The sequence below is a fragment of the Myripristis murdjan genome, chromosome 1 (assembly GCF_902150065.1).
Source record: "Myripristis murdjan chromosome 1, fMyrMur1.1, whole genome shotgun sequence".
NCBI lineage: Eukaryota > Metazoa > Chordata > Actinopteri > Holocentriformes > Holocentridae > Myripristis > Myripristis murdjan.
The window spans coordinates 36,938,342-36,959,600 of NC_043980.1; the positions used below are offsets into that span (position 1 = coordinate 36,938,342).

Consider the following 21,259-nt stretch of genomic DNA (forward strand, 5'->3'; position numbering starts at 1 on the left):
CATCTCTTTTCAGAGATGATATTTGTTATTGGACAAGGCAGAGAGGAGTGAGTCATATGTAAATTTGTCTGGCTATGATAGGTGCCAGCAGCGACGGGCAGATGGAATGATTCCATTTGATATTCGTATCCTGACAATTGGCTGAGTCACAAAGTGAGTCTTGCAGAATATTCAGGTGGGCTCATTCAGTGAGGTACCTTTTCACTGGGGGCTTGATGTATCTTTGTATCTGAACCACCATTTGCCCATTTCCAACTCTCAATGAATAAGTGAGTGAGTGCTTCTGTGAAAGTTTAACAGCAGATTTGTGGCATTATAAGTCTGCTACTGGCTTCTATTATCCTGTGAAAATGGTAGGTGTGCATACACACCATACAATAACAAAAAATGTGCCACCTTAAATTTGCAATTTGCTTCCATGCCTTGACTTTTGTAAAAGGGGAATTTCCATGTATATTTGTGCTCTAACACGTCTGTGCACTTGTGTCAAGCTGGAAGCATCAGTTACCCTGTACTTCAGTTATACAACTTAAAAAAAAATAAATAAAAAAAAACACACTATTGTGCACCACGACACGGACCTTGCCGGTGGCAGCGCGAAGGAGCTGTTGTTTTTTCTCCAGGTCCTCTCGTTTAGCTGCCAGCGCCTGTTGCTCTGCGTTCTCCTCACGCCACAGGTAGCTGGAGAGACACAGCCATCACACACTGTTAGACTTATGTCACCAGAAGCACCAAACCCCGACTGGCTCCACGATGCTGGGAGGAGCCAAAGACGGTGACCACAACACACACACACACAAAAACAACAGGGAAATGGCAATAAAAAATAACGATTTCCATGTAAAATGACTGGGATTTGTGAATGAATAAATATGAAAATACAACAATATCCTTCCACGAGAAATGAGGCGATGGTCTAGGTATGCAACCTGGCTTGTGTTATCAAATGTCAGCCTAAATTTCAATGGTCACATATTAATCAGAAAATAGAAACTAAGTCTATAGTAGTCACATATACATACACAAATATAAAGAAAAATAGCTCATTAAGTAAAACTCTTTAACAGAATTTTACAGTTCCATGAACACATTTTTTCTGCCACAATGGGATTCAAACCAAACCCGCTAGTGCCACGGTGAAACCAAGGAGCTTTACAAGACAAGGCCAGTTAGTAAATGTTCCTTAAGTATTACATTATTTTTATTCAATAATGATCCGCACTGAAGACAGTCTGTACAATTCACTAATTCACTATTAATGTAGTACTATTACAGAGCTAATAATTTATGAAAATATTGCTAATTATACAGAACCACTGTACTTACTGGTATTTAACCAAGAGATCAAACATTACAAATAACTACTTGTCAACACAGATTTCCACTTTTTTTTTTTTTTTTTTATTATTTCAAGTAATTACCACTCTGCAATTTGTGGTCCAAAATGTGAAGTGCAACCCTATATTTGCATGCAGCTCCACTCTTTTCTTTATCTTTTCATTACTACTACACCAGAGTAGATGAATTATCTAAGACCTTTAAGAGCAAAAAGCTTATGGCAGCAGAGGCCAGAGGCATCCTCCCGTCAGTAGAATAAATAACCCTCATCGTTTAAGCAGACAGAGAAGGCACAGTGACATTCACTGGAGTCTAGAGACAATGCTTTGCTATGTAACTAAAGGTTGCCAGGCGGAAACAGCATATTGGCTTAAAGGGAGGGTGAGCAATTCAACCTTTCAGCTAATGCACAATGTAGGGGTGAGTCATCTAAACTAAGTCATGCTATAGGGCTGCATACTGCTAGACACAAAAACCCTTAAAATATTATTAAACTATATTACAGCAAAGATGTGAGAGAGAGATCAAGTATCTTACTTTCGTTCGCTCTGCAGCTCATCTTTCTTGTTCTTCACTTCATAGTATTTCTTGTCCAGCTCCTCAACGCGGGTCTTCACCTCATTCAGATCTTGATCGAGTTTCTACAGAGGGAAGTCACAAGTGGGTTAGATACAATCCCATCAAATTTTAGGTTATAATGGCAATCATTTTCTACTGAACAACAATGAATTACAATAGCTAATACATTACCTCATGGCAGGGCCTAAAAATAACGGCTCTCCTACAGAAAATAACATCAGTTATGTGTGCTATCTCAGAAATACACCGAAGGCAATGTGATCCGATTAAAATAAGGCGTAGATTTATATGCACATCCTTCTTGATGCAAGGCTTACATTTAATCATCAGAATAAAAATAGAAATTATAAGAGCTTACAACACGTTTACACTATGCACACTTTTAACAGTTCAATCCAACAACCTGACAAAGATTCCTCATGAGACTGAAATCTTTTATTCCGATGGGATCAAGTAATTACAAATACAAATCTTACAAATCAAATGCATTATTACAACAGCTGTAGCAGGAGTGGATGGGTTTCCATTAACCTAGTCTAAGTGGCACTGCACACCTGGAAAACTGCCCCAGACGTCGAAAAAATGTAATTGCTGAAACCAATCCACAACATGGATCTTAAAACAAGATTACCATGACACCCTGAGGAGTATTAGTATAGCAATAAAACAGGTGTGCCGTCTTACGTTGTACTGCTCCAGGTTCTTCTCCTTGTTCGTCTCCGTGTCCTCCAGGTCTTTGTGGATGGCTGCAATCTGCCTCTTCTTGTCATTGATGGCCTGGTCCAGGGACTTGAGTTCCTTCTTGATCCACTTGTCCCTCTCCTCCTTAGAAGTGAACTGGCTGCCACGGCCCTGCTTGGCATACAGGTCTGTTCTCTCCTGTGTGGCCTGGGCCAGTCTGGATAACAAGAATTTATAAACCAAACTGTAACTCCACACTGCAAGCAACAAACTCAGCAAGTCACTGAATTTTGTATTAAATCCCTGCAGAGTTTTGTGACTGGCAAAACTTGGCTGTTGTGTGGATAGTTAACACAATTGTGAGCTAGGCAAACATGGTCACTGGCTGAACATTTCATGATGACTGGCCATCAACAGCCAATTTTCATACTTAATTGTTTGCCTAACAGTGTATTTTTGTTTCATAAGAGCTGTGTTTCTGCTTGGTGTGTGTTAAAATCAATGAGAAATTGATTATAACAATTCCAAAAAGCATATAAAAGCAAGGGGACACAGGTTCTGACCCTGCAACAGTTTTATGAATGACAGTCTTTGTCATTACTAAAACCTGTGCTTGCTTCCTTATTGTTTTCATTGTCTGGGTAAAGTGTTGAGTGTTACACCACTAATGTCTAATGCTACTGGCAGGGTTCTTTCTAGCCAAGGAGGAAAATACTCACCTAACAAGGAGAAAATACACAGACTGAATCAACAATAGCTATGCCATTTGCTTTGCTCTTTAGAAGTGCAAGCTTATGATATTACGTGTCTTGAGCACAAGGTTTCCTGAAAATAACTGATTCCATTACTTGGTTTGTTTTTCGTATAAGAATTACGGCTAACCCAGACAACGAAGCCACTCTGAGCACACAAAAGAGTGAGTCATCAAAAACCAATAGAAATGTGTTTTTGTTCTTAGACAAGGTGAAACGTGAGCAACTAAAAGTAGCTGTTCATCACAAGGATACCGATGGAGGAACTTAACAAAACTCCATGTAATGTCCCCTATGCCTGAGTAACGTTTTTAGCCGAGGAATTTGTTCATTAACTGAATGTTCTAGAATGTTCTATTCACAGAACTAAAGAATGCCTCAATTAGGACAGCCATGTTAACATATGCCAAGAAACTTATCTATAAAACCCATAAAACCGGAACAAGTGGGCTTTGGGTGTTAAATTGACCATGATGACAAACCTAGGCCAGCTGCACAAGGCACCACCTAAGTCTTTTTTGAGCCAGGAAAAACCCCGTGTACAGGATCAATACAGGAAGGGGGGATTTGTCTGGACGCCCAAAAGCAAGATTAAGAAAGGCTTGTCTGCAAACACTCAAAAATATGAAGAGGGAAAAATGAAATAAATATGGAAAGCCCACTATAACTGCTTATCATCATATTCAAACCAGCACGGTATGGATGACTTTAATATCCAAAATCACAGCAACGGCAATTTTTTAAATAAAAGGATAAATGTGACAGTATACCATTATAAATGCAGTATTAGAGGTATTGAGATGCCCCGGCCTGCAAATCATATTCTCCAACATAAGTTTGGTGATGATGAAAAAAATTATCTGTCTCATTAAAATCACAAATCTTATCGCAAAATAATCACAACAGTAATTTTTTTTTTACCATCTTGTGCAGCCCCAGTATCGTCACAATTTTGAGTCCATGATAACAACCAAAATAAATATATCTGCAATATGATGAATCACTAACCAAACAAATCTAGCAATGAGTGCCTGTGTGTCAAAGGCCACTATCTTGCAATTAGGGATTAACAAGCATTTGTAGCAAATGTAAACTGCGGTGTACAATGTAGGACATTCCACAAATACAATCTCATGCGTGTCCACCTCCTGATCTCACCCTCTCAATATAATATTATATTAATAAAATTTATTCCAAATATTATGGCTTACTGACTCATTCAGTTCTTGCTGCTAATAGCCGTGAGTGAGTCATCCCTACCTGGCGATGCCCCGCTCCTCTTTTTCCTTCACCATGTTGAATTTGGGCTCCGTCTCCTGCAGCTCCTTCTGCTTCTCCTCGATTTTCTCCAGCAGCTTCTGACGCTCCTTAAGCAGACGTTTCTGGAAGAGTGAGAACAGGTTGTTTAAGACAAATTCTCAAAGATAACAAAAGGAAGGGAAACAGAAATTTAATTATGGAAAACCTGTTAAATTGTTGCAAGAGAAGGAGGAAAATGAAAAAGATTGAGAAAGTGGGCCTGATACTGAAGGTGAAGTAGACTGAAGGACTGGGAGAGGAGGGGAGGACTGGATAGACTGTATGGTTTGATGACAGAGAATGAAGGGAGACCAGCATGGTTTCCCTCCAGTTTCCCTCACAGCTGCAGCGAAACCAAAAAAACCTCCTTATTCAATCTGTCTCCTTCTAATAACAAGTGACTATGATAGAAAATAGTAGGGATGCACCGAAATTTCAGTAACCGAAATTTTTCGGCCGAAAATAGCCAAAAAAAAAAAAAAAAAAAGAACTTTCGGTTTTTGGTGGAACAAGTGAAAAGCAAGGCCGAAAATAGCGGCGTGTTTTGATGATGCAATCAGTGAGTGGTAGTGACAACAATCAAGATGTCTGGGCAGTGTGGCAATATTTCAGAGTGTCGGAGAATGACAGAAGAAAGGCTGAAGTATGTAGAGGGGGTTCGTCTACTAAGAGTTTCAGCACTTCAGGCTTGATTCATCATTTAAAATCGAAACACCCCAAACAACACGTCGAGTTCGAGAAAGAGACGGCTTCAGCAGCAAAAAGGAAAGCTCCTTGTCCCAGCACATTCACTCCAGCTACCTCCAAGGCCGAGGTATTCAAAAGGAACAAAAAGTTTACCAAAGACAGTGCCAAAGCTAACGGCATTACAAAGAAAATCATGGAATTCATAGCTTTGGATGATCAGCCGGTTTCAGTGGTTGAGGACATCGGGTTTCAGAGGCTCGTGGAGCACATCGAGCCCCGTAACACAATACCAAGCAAACGTTATTTCTCCAACATGTGTTTGCCTGAACTGTATTCTGTCATTGCAAATCGCATTCACGAGCTCTTGACTATGGATATTGCGGCCCTCAGCTTCACAACAGATACCTGGAGCTCAGATGTCAGCCCCACCAGTATGCTTTATATACATACACACACACATATATATATATATACACATACATACATACATACATACACACACACATACACATATACATATATACATACATATATATATATATATATATATATATATATATATATAAAAACAGCAATGGGGGATGTTAGCTTTCACTTGTATCACCCCACCAGCAGAACAGCCGCCTGACTAATTATTTTAGATTGATCAGCAGTGGTGGTTTGTCATAACACAATTACAGTAAGTTCTAATTTTTCCTTGAGTCTTGAGTTTGCCTCAAACCAGATCAGATCACGACAATCAGCAGCATCAGAAGAGGCCAGTGACGCAACACTGCCTCCCTTGCTTGTCATTTCGCTCCAGTGAAACCTGGCTAATACTATACCACCCTCAGCCAGGTGGGCCTAATCCAACCACCAGCCAGCACGCCTGCCTGGGACCCATCATGCTTTACTCACAGGCTGAGCCAATAAGCCATAATGTATGATTATCTTCCTCACTGCAATACACTCACTCACACACACACAAGACGCCACCATACGGAGGGTGATCCATGCCAGCTCAGTACCCATAAAATCATGTGCACATTGATGTATAGCAGGACTGGTGGCACAAGCCCAATATGTAGACTAGTGCTTCTTCTGTAAAGCTCTGTAGTGCTTTAGTTTTGGCTCCACATTCACTGTTGTTCCAGGATATAAGTCTAGTGAAGGATCCAGTACCAAAATGTTGATTTTGAACATCAGGACAGCACTTCTTGTTTTGAAAGGAAATTAACTTAATATACACCACTACTTTGAGAGCATAAAAAAAAGTAAACGGGGAAGAGTGAACTGTCAGTGGCCGCATGAGATCAAACAGTATTCCTGCTAAGTGTTTCAAGTGAGCCTCTTTACAGTAAACACAGAGCAGTGACAGTGAGGGGAGAGGAAAAGTGGGGGCGTTGCCAGTGCAGCGTCATGTGTGCTAGGTGACGCAGATGGGAGGCTTCCGTACCCTCTGCTCGCTGTTGCCTGCCAGCTCGTCCTGCAGGTCTTTGGCCTTCAGCTCCAGCTTGGTCCTCTGCTTGATCTGCTCCTGGCGCTCGGCCGACAGCTGCTCCCTCTCTTCCTTCATAGCAGAGATCTTAGACTTCAGCTCGCGCACAACGCGCTCTGTCTCCTGCACAACAGAGAAGTAAAAATCAAAGGAAAGGCAGTGAGATTTATGTGCAATGAAGTACAATTACATCAGCTTTTTCCTTAAATGATAATGTCACTCTTCATTCAAAAAGGTGTGGAAATCTTTGGTTTAACCACAATGCAATTTCATTCGCCAGTTGTCGAGTTTTGTAATCCAAAATTCAAGTCAAACAATAAACTGTGTAGAACTGTAAGACCGTAAGATTTGTCCTCTGAAATGTGAAAAAAAAAAAGTATTTCAGTGTTATTTATTTTTAAAATCAATTCCAATTCTCAAAAAAGTCCAAAGAGCAGGTGACTTGTGAATGACTAAATTAAAAGCATCTCATATCTATTCATTGCAAAGTTAAAATGATTCATGCTTCATTCTATTTCATCCAGTTTTGATGCAGATGAATTGGCAGAATTTGATGCATCAATACAATGAGTGAATCACAACACCCCTCGTCTTTAACACATACAAGGTCTGTGTTTTCTACTCAAAAGGGTTCCAGCAAGTTATCCTTTTAATTTTAGGCACTTTAATTACATGACTTGACATATGATTTGAGATTGCCTGCACACTATAAGGAATGGTAGCAAAGACCATGATGCCAAGACCTAAAGCGTGCACTCTTTTTCCCATTTCTACTTCGTATTCAGTTGAATTCCTTCATGTCAAAGCATTCACATGTATGTATCATTCTGTGTGGTTGCATTCTTTACCTCCACTTTGTCTCTGGCGTCTTGCTGAGCGTCACGTAGCTGTCTGGATTTGTCTCCACAGGTCTCTCTCTTAGACGACAACTGAAAAGCCCCATACAGAATACTCAGAGAACCTAACCATTAAGTTGTACAAAACACAGCAGGAAAATAACATTTTGGTCCACAGGCCAGAGTTACTGGTACATAATTCCAAAATAAGCCAGTTACTCATTAGTTTACCAGGCATCTTAATACCTCTAAATGATTGTGAGCTTCTTGCCATGATAGAGGCTGATATAGTAAAGCAGCCACAGAAGGAAATTACAGGTATGTGACTGGTGGCTAGTGTTTATGTTGTGACCTGGTACAAAACACATCAAAATTAAAGTTTAAATTATGAGTCACTAGCTCCTATGCACACTAATCTACTGGTGACAAATGAAGCTCGGTCTCCACTTCTGATGAAATAAGTTTGCCCTCTCCTTTTACCTCATCCAGTTTGGCACGCGTCTCGTTTAGCTCCTGATTGTAAATGGTGTACTCCAGTGCCCTCCTCATCTTGTCCCACTTCTGGTACTGAGCCAGCTCTTCCTTTTCATCCTCCAGGGTGTGCAGGCGCTCCTCAATGTACTTCAGTAGCTCGTTGATCTTCTCTCGCTTCCCCTCTGCAAGGTAGTGTTAATTTTGTCAGCTTTTTTTTTTTTTAATAGTCTTAGTCCTGTGTCAAAGGTCCTTAACAAATTTTTAATTCATATTTAGACAACCTTTTTTTTTTTTTTTTTTTTTGGAAAGTCAAGTGTTAGTTGACTAAAAGCCTGGGCATGTTAGTCGTATTTTCGTCAAAGAAACCTTGAGTATTTTAGTGGTTAAGTTTCAGTCAATGGAAACTGTTACTATTTCAGTTGTTTTAAGCCATCACATTACCTTGAGGGTTTCATCTATCTCAGTCTAGCCAAAACCAATACAGTCATTTTAGTCAAATATATTTCACAAAAGATTTTATCTGATGAAAATCACAGGTTGAATAACTGGATGATAATGAACAGAATGCAGCTTTGAAGAAAGTGTCCGGTCAGATGGTACATCAAGACATGGAACATATTCATGATTTTCAAATTTTGAACCAACACGATTGAACAAGTGGGGCCCATTACGCTCTTTAAAACTATTATAAAACAGTAAGAGCTGTACAGACAACAATATTGCATGCTGATATGGTCAGGGTTAGTGTTTAAGGACATTGGTGCATTCTCATCATCATCTCATCTTAGTCATGAAAAACGTTGTTGACTAACATATGTAGTCACAGTTTTGTTAATGAAATTACCACTATTGCAAAGGCTCATACATCAGGCTGTTTTGGAAAATGCAGCCTTCTGCTGAGTACACTGTCCCACAGACACACTCTTTCTTTTTTTTTTTTTTCAATCTTTTAGAAAGTGTTCCCAGAAGAGTGGAAGCTGTTATAACTGCAAAGGAGGGATCCAGTCCACATTGATGCCAATGGATTTAGAATGGGATACCATGAAAGCTCCTGTAGCTGTAATGTGTACGTGTCCTAGCCTTTCATCTGGCTTAAAATGCCACAATTAAAACCTACTTACAGATCACTACTATCAAAAGAAAATTGATCTTCCTATTTACCCCACTGTGTGCCCTGACTGCATTGTTGTTGTTGGCACTGTTTAGTCTCTAGGTCATGAAATTGACTGAATGCACATAGATGAAGGCTGAAGATCTTATTCGATTCATTTTTAATTTATTCCAAGGCAAACAGGGTCAACAGAATCTGTGCAGCCAAACAAAGCTGAAAATCCTCCCTGCAAACTCACAGGCGTGGAGGAACACACAAACTAACTAATTAAATAATGCTGAGAAGCTTTTACCTGTCTCCTTCATGAGAGAGATACTCTCCTCTTTGCGCTCATCATAAACCCTGGTCCCAGCCACCTCTCTGAGCAGCTTCAGACGCTGGGAGTCAGGTGCTGTGGCCATTTGGTTGATCTGCATACAGCATAGTGAAAACATGTGTTATGTAAAACACTGTCCTGCTCAGTGAACCTGAGATTTTCCCGCTGACCAAATAATTTATATTACACATTTTAGGTATTTAGCAGACGCTGTTGAGCAGAGCAGATTACAAGCACCAGTGCAACTGTGAAATAAGCCTTAGTGCTAATATCACCAAGACAACAATAAACCATTAGTATGCACTGCAAGGGTCAGAGTCATCACATCCTTACAACAAATGCAATAAAATATTCTTGGAAACCCATAATGATCATGACCGATGGAGAAAAAAAAAAGTGCTAGGAAAAGTAGTTGCACGAGCAGAAAGGTAACAGTTTTTGATGACTAAAATGCTCTTTGCTACAATGCTTGACACAGCACTGAAAAACAAACTATTCTACTATGTGTCAGCAGTGGTCAAGTGAATCTGGTAGCTTTGGCATGCTCTCCATTCTCACCTTTCCCTGCTTGACGATGTAGTATGGGTTACTGCGGGAGAAGCCAGCGCTTTCCAGGAGGTTCATGACGTCATTCTTACTGTAACAGACACCATCAAAACGTGTGATTACATGTGCTCACAGAGTTGTTATTTCCTGTGATTACAGCAACACAAACAGTCAGTCAACATCGATACTTACGTCACCATCTTCTTGTCTAAGAAGTATTGGTCTTTCTTGGCACCGATAACACGACGGAGGGAGACTTCCTCTTTGTCAATCTGAAGGGAGAGACAATCATCACTTGTCAAGAGGACAAGCACAGGCAGCAAAAAGTTGACTGGTTGTGCCACAGTGTTACATGGCTGCGTGATTACAGTTTCACAACTCAGGTGAACACAACCTTGGCATTCCTTCAGTAAAACAAACACCTTGTTTTAAAAGCAATAAGCAATGAGTGTACTGGATGCAGAACACTAATTCTAACAACAGTAATCTAAGGAGAAAAGATCAAGTAGAAAAACATTACTGTACAACTTCCACTTGTCTCTTGGGTTTTTAGTTGTTTCAATAATAAAAACAACCAGATGTTTATCACAAATAAGCCATTGATAAATACATGCTTCTGATGCCAATTGCAAAACATCTATATGTATTTGAGTAATAAAGCCAACATTGTCTTTGCCAAAAGGCTACTTGTAATACATGACTTAAGTTTTGATGACTACATGAGCCACGTTTCACTGCTAACATAAACAATCTTGGATTGAGGGCTTGATTTGCTAAAGTGAAATTGTACTTTGCTGTTGTGAAGCGACAGGGTTTTAAATGAGAAGCCTCTTAGCATATTTAAACTGCATGACTTGTTGGAAAAAAAACTAATCACTCTGTGAGTCAGTGATGACAGATAAAGAATCAATATGTAATGTTTGTCATTCCTACCGGCAGCCGGTTGTCAGAGTTGTCAAATATGATCTCAACAAAAGCTGAGATGACACGAGGACCAGTTCCCTCCTACAGTGAGGGACAGAGAATAAATAAATAATCAGTTATGATAATACAATGATGTAATGTTCAATGTTCCAATTTTTACCCTTATAATTGATCACAACAAATTATTCTAAAATGTATTTTTCCAACAGTGCTTCAGACTTCCATAAAAATTATTACAGCTTATGTTGATAGATAACATTTGGACATTACTAATTTCATGCTCTTTACCCAGGAAGCACAAGGGAGGGACTACAGATACAAATGAACAACACCTTCCAAGACCATACTGTTTTATGTCGAATTATACAGCAAATTATACATATGAGATGTATCAAAATGTCATTTTCAGAACAATGGCTGGGATCTGCTCAGTGCTTGATATTAGTCTGAACTTACATGGAGCAAGGCCAGACGCTGTTCAGGTCGCAGGTGACTGAACTCATCACTGAGCACAAACTGAATGGCTGAAGAGAAGCAAAGAAGCCATTGATTAGATGAAAGATAAACAACCACACAAAAGAAAAATGGATGTTTGATTGCTATAATGTACGCATCTTGGATTACATACCATAGAAAAAGTTACTTTTTCCTGATCCATTTCTTCCAACTGTAACAGACAAAAAAAATAAAATATAAGGACATAAGGACATCGTGAGATACATACAAACAAGAGGATACTTTTTTTTGCCCATAGGTTGCACATGTGAGACCTTTGCACCTCTATACTGGTGCAGGTGGTGGTGGGAGACAAAATTTCACATTAATTCCTATACGCCACATCCTTACACTGATAAAATTTTTGACTAGTTGTGTTCTCTGATGAACCCCAACATCATTTCAGTTTCATCACTAATGCAAGGTGGGGGGATACAGCTAACAGCTGCTGAATTCAGAAACTAAGCCCTTTTAACTATTTTTCTAACTGAACTGACTTCAAGAACACAGAAAAAAAATTTAAAATTATTTCCTACTTGTCTTAGTTGCTCTTAGATTTGACAAACTCATGAGCCGCAGTGAAATTTTCTGTTGACAAAATGTCGCAGCTACTTCAGCCTCTCAGAGACTTTTAGCTGTCTCCAGTAGTTGCCACACACAAACAATGAATGTAGAAATTATATACTATTGTGGATTAGAGCTGCAAACATTGACAACAACAATGTTACAACCTTTTCTGCATAATTAAGTCCAAGCACATAATAAAGCTTTTGATCAAGGTTTACAGTTCACATTGAGCAGAAATGTTTCACCATTATTACAATATGGCCAAAGGATGGAGTGTAAAATCTTTTTTTTGGCAACTGGGCACTACAGTAGCAACCCCAACTCCTCCACAAACAAACATACACACCAACCCATAAATGTACAGTCTAAACATATATCCTTGAAAGACACGTGCTTAGAACCGGATGATAGGATGTGCTATTCCAATGCACTCACCGATGACATTGTGCTTGGGGCTGAACGGGTCCACCACCGTTTGGTCCCTATAACTTCGAAACCCCTGGATGATGACCTGTGAGGCAAGGCAGGGAGTTAAAAAATCAATTCACTTAAGTATCACCTTTCTTTTTGATGCAATGTTTAAAATTGTAAAATGATTTCAAGTTTTAAAAAAAAATAATAAAAAAAAATAGTATATATCTGTTGGTACCAAGCATGTCAAGCTAGGTGGCCGCAAGGGGACTAAATAAATATAGCCATTTTCATGGGGGTCCTTTGACCTCTGACCTCCAGACCTCTGAATGAAAGTGGGCTCTCTGGGCAGCCACGGCTCTCCCCTTTGCAGACATGCCCACCTCATGCTAATCCCATGCAGTTTGGGCCACAAACCATGCAGTCCAAATGTGTTCTTGTGGCCTGTTGTAAAATGGTGTGTTTGTGCAGACTGAGTCATGTGTGATGATGGTGGCTCCCACAGTAGCCATTTCATTACCTTGCCTATTGTGACCTCTAAGATAATCACAACCTCATGAAACTTTACATGCAAAAAACTACAGGATGATTTTAAAAAATGCAACAAATCATGCTATCAAATTGCAATTCTTTAAGAATTACAATACATGACGACTTGGCACCCAAATATCGTGATAGTATCAAATCAGGAGATAAGCGTATCATCCCAGCCCTAATGCCCTGCATAATAACCCAACCTCAGAGGTACCACACTGACTCCTAACAGCCTCTTGGAATAGAATAGAGTAGAACAGAACAAAATGCCTTTATTGTCACTATGCGTCTCCAAAGCAGTACACACAATAAACACACACACACACACACACACACACACACACACACACACACACACACACACACACAAGCAACCAAAACATTCTGCCAACTTGTGGCTCTTTGTGTCAAATGAACTCATGCTCAGCCTTGTGTATCAACGTGATGATGGTGAAAATCCAACCTGGAGCACATAACAGGTGATATGAGCGTTTTCATTTCAGGTTAACATTTACTCACTAACTGAAGTACCGGATGACTGCGTGACAAGAGGCGATCTTAACACCCTGCCACGACACCACCATCACTTGGTAAAGACAAATATTCAACATGTATTGCGTCTTATGCGTAACAACGTTACACTGACAGGGCCTTGGGTGGCTGCCGCAGAGTATGGGCTACCTTAACTACACCGCTGCTTCTTCAGCTACAAAACTGCAAGTTAACAGATTAAATGCATCCTAGTTAACGACTGTTAACGATTTGGCGTTACAACCTACAGTAGATGAGTTAATGCAAGTGCATGATGAGCAACATAAACGGTGAAGCCATAAATCAGGGAGGATAACGTTAGCTGTTAGCTTAGCCGCCTAGAAGGGGGACGGACAGTTCAACAGCAAAGTATTCCAGGCAGCGGTGGCTGAAGACAGCATGCTAGCTGCTTACAACTTCCTTTCACGCAATTCCTGTTTGCCTTTATATGCAATTCGCGCTGCTCTCTGTCCAGGTATCATCATTATATCTAATTTCCATTGTGGAAAATGCCATAATTCAAACAACGAGGCCAAGGATAACGCTTGTCGGCAACAAGCGCTAGCTAGCTGGTCGCCCTGGTGCTGTTAGCAACAGCTTACCTGTTTGATGTACATGGTTGTTTAGGCAGGCACTTTCCTCAGCCGAAGTTGGAGATAAACCCCCTCTTCCTCTCAATTTGAGAAGATGGGAATTTAGTAATCCAAAATTGCGAAATTTACCAAAATGACAGCATCCAAAATCGGTGAATTGCTCCGGCAAAGCAGAATAACATGGAAAATGGCGTCGGGGGCGGGATAAAATGGAACAAACCATTAGGTGAAAACCGGCTCTAGTGATCAGTACTATGGTAATGACATTGGGCAGGAAAAATAATAAGATCATATTCGATAATAGAATAATTTCACACACTTTTAATGATAAATTGCCAGTCAATACTTTTTCGTAATTAAACATTAACAACCTTCCTTATTTGTTGACACCCCGGTCAGTAACAATGGTACAGTCCAAGTGAGAGCGTTGGGCGCCAAACAAGCTGACAGGCACGAGAGAACCGAGTTCATGTTGACTGAACCAGGTAACATTTGCCACACAGGGCTTGGATCAGACTGGATACTGATTTACCGTATTTCTGACACACAACGCCATTTCATTTCCGATGGGAGGGTGGTTTACCTTCCTCCGCTCATGGTTTATTGATTTCTTGTTTCATGCTGTGACCACATCTCTATCCAGTAAAATTACACACATCTAAACCTGAGTGTGTGCTCCGCAAGGATAAACTTTACTCGGTAACTCATACCTAAATTAGACGATTTCGGTCAAATTCTGTTCATTTGTTGGTGCAACAAGCCAAGTCCCTACATTATAACAAGCTGTGACATGTTGCCAGCAGCACTTGTTAATCAAAGCCAACTCCAGGTCACTGCAGGTGTCACTGTTGCATCTTTTTCACCGAGGGTCACAGAGGATTTGCTCTCAAGATGGGATGCATTTTAAAAAGGTAAAACCAAGCTCTGTATTGATATTTGCAGGTATAGCCTGCCAATAACTTATCCCACATACCATCTCATTTGATTCACCTCATTTGACTTCTCAGTTGAATTGACAGTTGCTCCCGCTGCACACAACACTTCAAAGACAACACATGACAACAGGTCAGGTTTTGTGGTGGAAACATTTATTGACATCCACATTTAGTGAAAAATAAATCAGACAGACTGTCATTATCAAATAAATTAGGTTTAAATGCCTGACTGGATTTATGAATAGGCAAATAAATCACAATATCAACCTAAGGCATGTATGTATATTGCAGTTCATCACTGTGCAGTGTTGTGTCAACGCTGCAGTTCAGAAGACAGGAAAACAGCGTCGATGGCCGAGGCCGAACACATTTTTAACAAATTCAAACTCCCATTAACTCAATACTACCTCTCTACCACTGAACTCCAGTCTTTCTGCTCTGCTGGTTTCAACACCAGGCACACAGAGAGCTTTTTTGATTTGATTTTCTGTTTCTTTTCTTTTTTTTTTCAAGTAAGACTACAAGCAGTCACAGTCCTTTTCATTAAGGCAGTGCAGTAATTGGGCTCAGTTTGAACTGGTGGTGGACCGGGGACTGCAGGAAAGAGGTAGGGAGGGCGAACACAGATGGCTCAAAGTTATTGGTGTCGAAGGTGGTGGCAAACTCGTTGGCAAAAAAGGAGGCGGAGTCCGGGACGCTGGGCGTGGCCGGTTCAGGGGTGGCGGCGTGAGCCGGGGCAGAGGACAGGACCTCGGACTCATATTGCAGCAGCTGGCCCATGAAGCTGAAGTTGGGCGAGACGACAGCCCGGCGCTGCTTGATGATGTCGAAGGCCTCGTCCAGCTGCAGCCGCTGGGTCCTCATGATGTAAGCCATGCAGATGGTAGGGGAGCGTGAGATACCTGCCTCGCAGTGCACTAGGACCTTGCCCCCTGATTGCTTCACGTGATCTGGAAAGAGAAAAGAAAGAGGACAGACTAATGTCAGTGATCTGTGTTGAATTAGAAAATAAGGGCATTGTAAAGATAGCCATTCTTTTATTAAACAATAATTGACACTGGATGTATTGGTCAATCCAGTGTTAAACATGTAATTTGCCAGTGTGACAAAATTAAGGTGATTGCGTGTCAAAGATAATTTTGTGTGGGATGTTTCTGAAATCAAGGAAAGGTCGTGAGGAGGTTAATGAGTCTTAAGGGAGTGAATGTATTGAATAAGTGATTGGTGACCGAAATGAAAACTGAGCTCATAGCACTCACAAAGACATACGTATGACCTGTCTAGATTGCGCCTATGTGTCATTTACAGGGACACAGTAACAGAAAGGTGCACACATCCTATCCAGCTTGCACACACACACACACACTTTGCTCCCACCCCGGAGGCTTGTCTGAGTCACAGAGCACAGCTGCACATGAGAGTCTGCTTCTCCTACACTGCTGTGGGGGCGCTGGGCACTGCTGCAGAGTTCACTGTGGCACAGAGCTGTGTGTTCTAATTTGGATCTGCAGTGCTCCTACACACAAATCTGGTTTCTGTCATCTGTATAAGCTTCGCTCAAACGGCAGATACCCAGATCTCCTTTAATTCTCCGAGCTACTGCGAACACCTACACGTCTCCTTTTCTGTTTCTTTCTCGCTCTCTCTATATGTGTGTGAGCTCAGTTCTCTGACAGACACCAAGATTGTATTTGATTCTGTAAAGCTGCTGCACACCTACGCATATGTCTCTCTCTCTCTCTCTCCTGTCTGCGTCTCTCTCTCTCTCTCTCTCTAACATATAGACACATGAAGGGCCACTTCAAGTGCCTGGCTTGCTGGTCCTCAGAGCCACCGCACAGGGAAACAACGATGGCTTCTGACAGTTCTGATCCTCTGAAAATGCTATGAATGAGTCATGAGCCTCCCATTTGGAGTGGAGGAAGCAATGAGAGAGACAGAGGGAGAGAAATATGGAGAATGACAGAAGCTGTGGGTGTCTTTAATGACCACACTTGAGTGATGCGCCCTCATGGGCTCAAAGATGTCACAGCACACTTGAGCAGCTGCTTTCATCCAGGAGGCCGACATTCATACATCATGTGCCAACACGGGGAGCGTTCTGATTTGTGGCCGAATTGATGGCCATTCAGGGGACCAAAGGGGGGGGACGGTGTGCCTCGGATTTGTGTGCTTCCGCATTTCTAATCACTCGGCGTGGATAACAGCTTTTCCTGATTGAAGGCTAAACCTGCTCCCGGAACAATATGGTGCCTTATGTAATGGGCTGGCGTAACACAAAGACACCTGAAATGTAGGCTGGATCCCCAAACAATGCACAATACCAACAATAGCAGCCACCCAATACAGGTCAGCCAAAGCCCTCGTGGGTGAGCTTTGTCCTCTGCTATGCCTGGCTATAAATAGCCACTAGCACTCCGCGTACATTTTTGCTGGTGCTATTACCCAACACCTTTCTCCCTGTCTCTCTCGATCACTCCTTTTAACACAATCACTGCCCCACATCCCTCAGCTCCATCCATGAATCCCACCTGCAACCAAACTACCAACAACTGGGCTTTCTTATTGTGTGCCTGTCAGTTTCACCCTCCATCCAACCATCGTAAACAACTGTGTGTGTGTGTGTGTGTATTGGCCTGCACCCACCCCCCTTCCTAACCTCCTGCACTCAGTCATTACTAAACACACAGCTCACCCACTTGTCACACTGACTTGGCCACACCCAGTAGTAAGCCAGTGAGATTAGGCCCCGGAGGCAATGACGGCATGGGAGCGTCTTTTTTTAAACTTAAGATGTGGGGAGAAGGAGGGAGGTCGGAAGGAGCAGAGGAGCCAAGCCTGAATGAAAGCAGACTCACTGGGTGAGTGGAGAGCGATAGAAGGCAGGCGATGAAGTTAAACTGATTACGCTCGCTTTTTAGCCCTCTCTATTTCTGAACGGCAGTGGGTGAGAGAGTCAGCAACAACAAAAAATAAATAAGAGGGTTTATTTAAGGACGAGGAGGCGTCTCAGAAATAGACATGGTGATCTATAGCTTTCCCTCGCTCTATCTCGGCTCGGGTATTCCAGGAAAACAGTCCCTCTTGGCAAGGGGGGTATTTTTATTTCTCAGCCGTGCTAGTTGAGGTGAATGAACTGCAGCTTACTCAGTGCCAGCAGATGATTCATAGTCTTTGTAAGACAATTAAGAAAATCAGTCTTGCTTTAATGGGACAGTTTAGAATAGAATTTCAAGCCCAAGAATAGAAGAAGCAGACTTGTTACCAAAAAAAAAAAAAAACAGTAAACAAAGAACGGATGTGCACCACAAACGGAGGCCCATTTGCACCACATCGCCTGTCCCACTCAACTCACCGATGAAAGCTATGGCCTCCTGGAAGTGGGAGCTGATGTCGGCCATGTGGCTGTCCTCCACAGGGATCCACTTGTAGTTGTAGTGGCCCTTGGCTGGCTGCAGGTCCCTGCGTGACACGTTGAGCAAGGCCGTGATGTGAAGGTCGCTGAGATAGTCCTGTCTGGAGGCATGGTAGGCACTACCGAGGTAGAGGAAAGGCAGGATCTCCACTGGCTTACCCTGAAAGCAGAGAACGAGAGGGAGAGACAGACAAGAGACGTCAGTTCAGGAGATCTAGGACACAGAATACACAACCCAGTGCCAAATCACCGCCATCTGACGAGACATAACACCGGGCCCCAAACCTTGATGGATCTATCATCACGCAGGAAACGCAGCCAAATAAGCCACAGACTAGCATATTACATTCATCTGCAGACAAAACAGGAGCAGCCTGTGCTATATCATGCACAGACACAATAGTGCGTTCTTTGTGACGCAAGGGAGCCACATGGTTTCTATTTGGGCAGTAGGCGAGGAGGAGATAGAGGGGAAGGTCAGAGATGAAAGAACGTGTTTCTCTATGGGGCATCTGATGACAGCTGGGTGGCTTTGACTGGCCTCTCCCTTTTTGAGCCAAATACGTGATGGCTGAGGGAGCGCTGAAGGTCAGAGAATATCATATGTGTTTTGAGAAAATGCTACGCCAAATATAGGTCACTCTGATGTCAGTGGGAAGATGTGTTGGATAGGTATGGTGACATGGATAAAGCTACAAAAAACACAAACCATCTCCTGCTGAGACAGATAGAAAAAATACAGCAACAACAAAAAACAACAACAATTGTAGAGTTCCAGATAACAAAAATACAAAAAAAAAAAAAAAAAAGAGTGTCATGTCTGTCACTTGTCTGATAAATGAAGGGTGAGTGGATGCTGAGAGGGGAGCTGCCTGGGTGTTTCCATACCTGATCGTAATCTGGTTTGTGGTGAGAAAGCTTCTCGCTGTGGCTGGTGACTCTTTTCTCGGTTTCAGTTCCGCTCTGGTCGATGGTTTTCACCTCAGTGCAAAGTTCGGGGTATTGAGAGTGGAAGTTCTCGTATCCGCCTGAGAGCAGAGGGCAAGCATGAACACATAATAAATAACATTAGAATAATGACATTTCCCCCAATACACACACACACACACACGATCGCAGACATAGCGCGTGAAATGGTTTGTAAAACAGACTTTGCGCGAGTTTATAACCTTTATAACGTGATTAAAAGCGCATAATTAATTACAGGAGGCCCGTGGCTGAAGGAGCGGTAATCCTTTTAGGCCAACATCCTGAGAGGACGCGGGGGGTGACAGACGGAAATGGATGGGTTCGACACACCATCAGAGCTGTGAGGGGTTAATTTCACTCAAAAGGAATGGGGGGGGATTCAGTTTCTTTTTTATTATATGAGTGGAAGTCATTGCAACACCAATTTGACTGCTTCTCTCGCACTGACTCATCCACTGGCTCCGCTGACGCACAGGACATGTATCTTCCCAAGACCTGATAGGAAAATGTAGGCTGCTCACAACACGGACAATCACAGAGAGATGACTTGGCCTTACTTGGACAGTCATTCGTTGGAAAACTGGGCTAATGGGCTAAAAAAGCTGATTTTATACAGGCCACGCAGCTTATAAAATACAATAAACGGAGCGAAAAGCGGTGAGCTTTATTCTTAAATAAGTGCCTCACAACTTAAATGGTTTTCCGTCGTTTGTAAATTACAGACTGCGGCAAATTAAGTTTTATAACACTAAAGAAGCTGTTTGAACTATTCAAACTGTCTCCGGGACAGTTTAAATAGTGGTTACATGAAAACACGGATCAGACCCATTTTTAAAAAATCGTTCCAAAACGAAATAGCCTAATTACCGTTTAAACAAATGGTACTTAAACTTATGACGGAAAATAGATGTGAATCCGCCCTAGATCTTTGCTTAACAATTAACCTTTTTTTTCAAAGACAGAATTATCTATTTTTTTGAACTACTGACTGAGCAAAAATAGTCGTCACCAATTTGCCTTTTCTCTTTTGGAGCGAAACGGTTCAAGTGGTTTAATTTCCAAATGTTCTCACCTTTCAGGAAACAGATGTTGGCCCCGCTCGCTAGATGCGAGAGGGTGTTTATCACTATTTGTGCTACACTGTCCTTTTTCAGTTTTTGCCAGTGGGGCGTCCGGTCATCCAGAGCTATGACAGCCGATATGCTCCCCTCCCGAAGACGAAACAGGGCTCTCTCGTCCGGGATGACAAACTGGAGAGGCACCGGTCCTCCTCTGGACCTCCGGACGACCACTGAGTTCAGGTTGACATTGACAGAGCCTTTGATACTAGAGTTCGTGAATGAGAAATAAGGTCGGCAATCCACAATGAGACAGCTCCCGCACTCCTTCCTGATGATTTTCTTGAGACGCCGGCAGTCTATGCTGGAGACTTTCATTTTGACCCCTGGAGTTGTGGTTTATTGCCTAAAGAATTAGTGAGGATCACTCCGAAGCGGCCGATTCGGGCGAGCGAAGAGCCCCGTGTGAGTCTGTGCCTACATTTCCTCCAAGGGGATCCCGGCCGATCAGTTTTAACTGAATGGAACCTCCGGCCGCTGACGTCAAGAACCATATATGGACACCGGCGATGTGTGATCGCAGCAAGACCCGCCCACACCGACGCTGACTGGTCCGTGACGCCGCCCCCGTCGGAGTAAATACTACTGCTCTGCGCTTGAATCAACATGCAGTTGCCGTCTCGTTGTCATATTCGTCTCCGCTCTCGCCGGCCGTTTGAGGACATAAAAAG

The 21,259-nt window shown here is 42.1% G+C and overlaps 2 protein-coding genes across 2 annotated transcripts in view; both read right to left on the bottom strand.

Moving 5' to 3' along the window:
- Window positions 1-14,341, bottom strand: part of smc3 (structural maintenance of chromosomes 3) — a 37,917-nt gene extending 23,576 nt beyond the window's left edge. The window contains exons 1-15 of the mRNA XM_030052592.1: window positions 14,161-14,341; window positions 12,518-12,593; window positions 11,649-11,687; window positions 11,477-11,544; window positions 11,030-11,101; window positions 10,289-10,368; window positions 10,109-10,187; window positions 9,527-9,644; window positions 8,130-8,305; window positions 7,662-7,742; window positions 6,772-6,936; window positions 4,611-4,732; window positions 2,602-2,815; window positions 1,876-1,979; window positions 582-681 (exon numbers count right to left, since the gene is read on the bottom strand). Of these exons, the coding sequence (XP_029908452.1) occupies window positions 582-681; window positions 1,876-1,979; window positions 2,602-2,815; window positions 4,611-4,732; window positions 6,772-6,936; window positions 7,662-7,742; window positions 8,130-8,305; window positions 9,527-9,644; window positions 10,109-10,187; window positions 10,289-10,368; window positions 11,030-11,101; window positions 11,477-11,544; window positions 11,649-11,687; window positions 12,518-12,593; window positions 14,161-14,175 (1,509 nt within the window). The 5' untranslated portion in view covers window positions 14,176-14,341. The remainder of the gene's footprint in view (window positions 1-581; window positions 682-1,875; window positions 1,980-2,601; window positions 2,816-4,610; window positions 4,733-6,771; window positions 6,937-7,661; window positions 7,743-8,129; window positions 8,306-9,526; window positions 9,645-10,108; window positions 10,188-10,288; window positions 10,369-11,029; window positions 11,102-11,476; window positions 11,545-11,648; window positions 11,688-12,517; window positions 12,594-14,160) is intronic.
- Window positions 14,342-15,217: 876 nt separating this feature from the next.
- dusp5 (dual specificity phosphatase 5) lies at window positions 15,218-21,011 on the bottom strand. Its single transcript, XM_030063322.1, has 4 exons — window positions 20,543-21,011; window positions 19,390-19,529; window positions 18,442-18,661; window positions 15,218-16,036 (listed from the first exon to the last, which is right to left on the bottom strand). Exons 1-4 carry the CDS (start codon window positions 20,904-20,906, stop codon window positions 15,630-15,632), a joined length of 1,131 nt encoding a protein of 376 aa, XP_029919182.1. The 5' UTR covers window positions 20,907-21,011; the 3' UTR covers window positions 15,218-15,629.
- Between the last annotated feature and the right edge of the window lie 248 nt (window positions 21,012-21,259).

What these genes read in the sequence shown, in the direction of transcription:
- dusp5 (XM_030063322.1), bottom strand. Translation starts at nt 20,906, where the DNA reads ATGAAAGTCTCCAGCATAGACTGCCGGCGTCTCAAGAAAATCATCAGG. An exon ending in ACAAACCAGATTACGATCAG is followed by an intron (nt 18,662 to 19,389) that starts GTATGGAAACAC and finishes CTCTGCTTTCAG; the next exon opens with GGTAAGCCAGTGGAGATCCT. An exon ending in GGAGGCCATAGCTTTCATCG is followed by an intron (nt 16,037 to 18,441) that starts GTGAGTTGAGTG and finishes TTCTCTTTCCAG; the next exon opens with ATCACGTGAAGCAATCAGGG.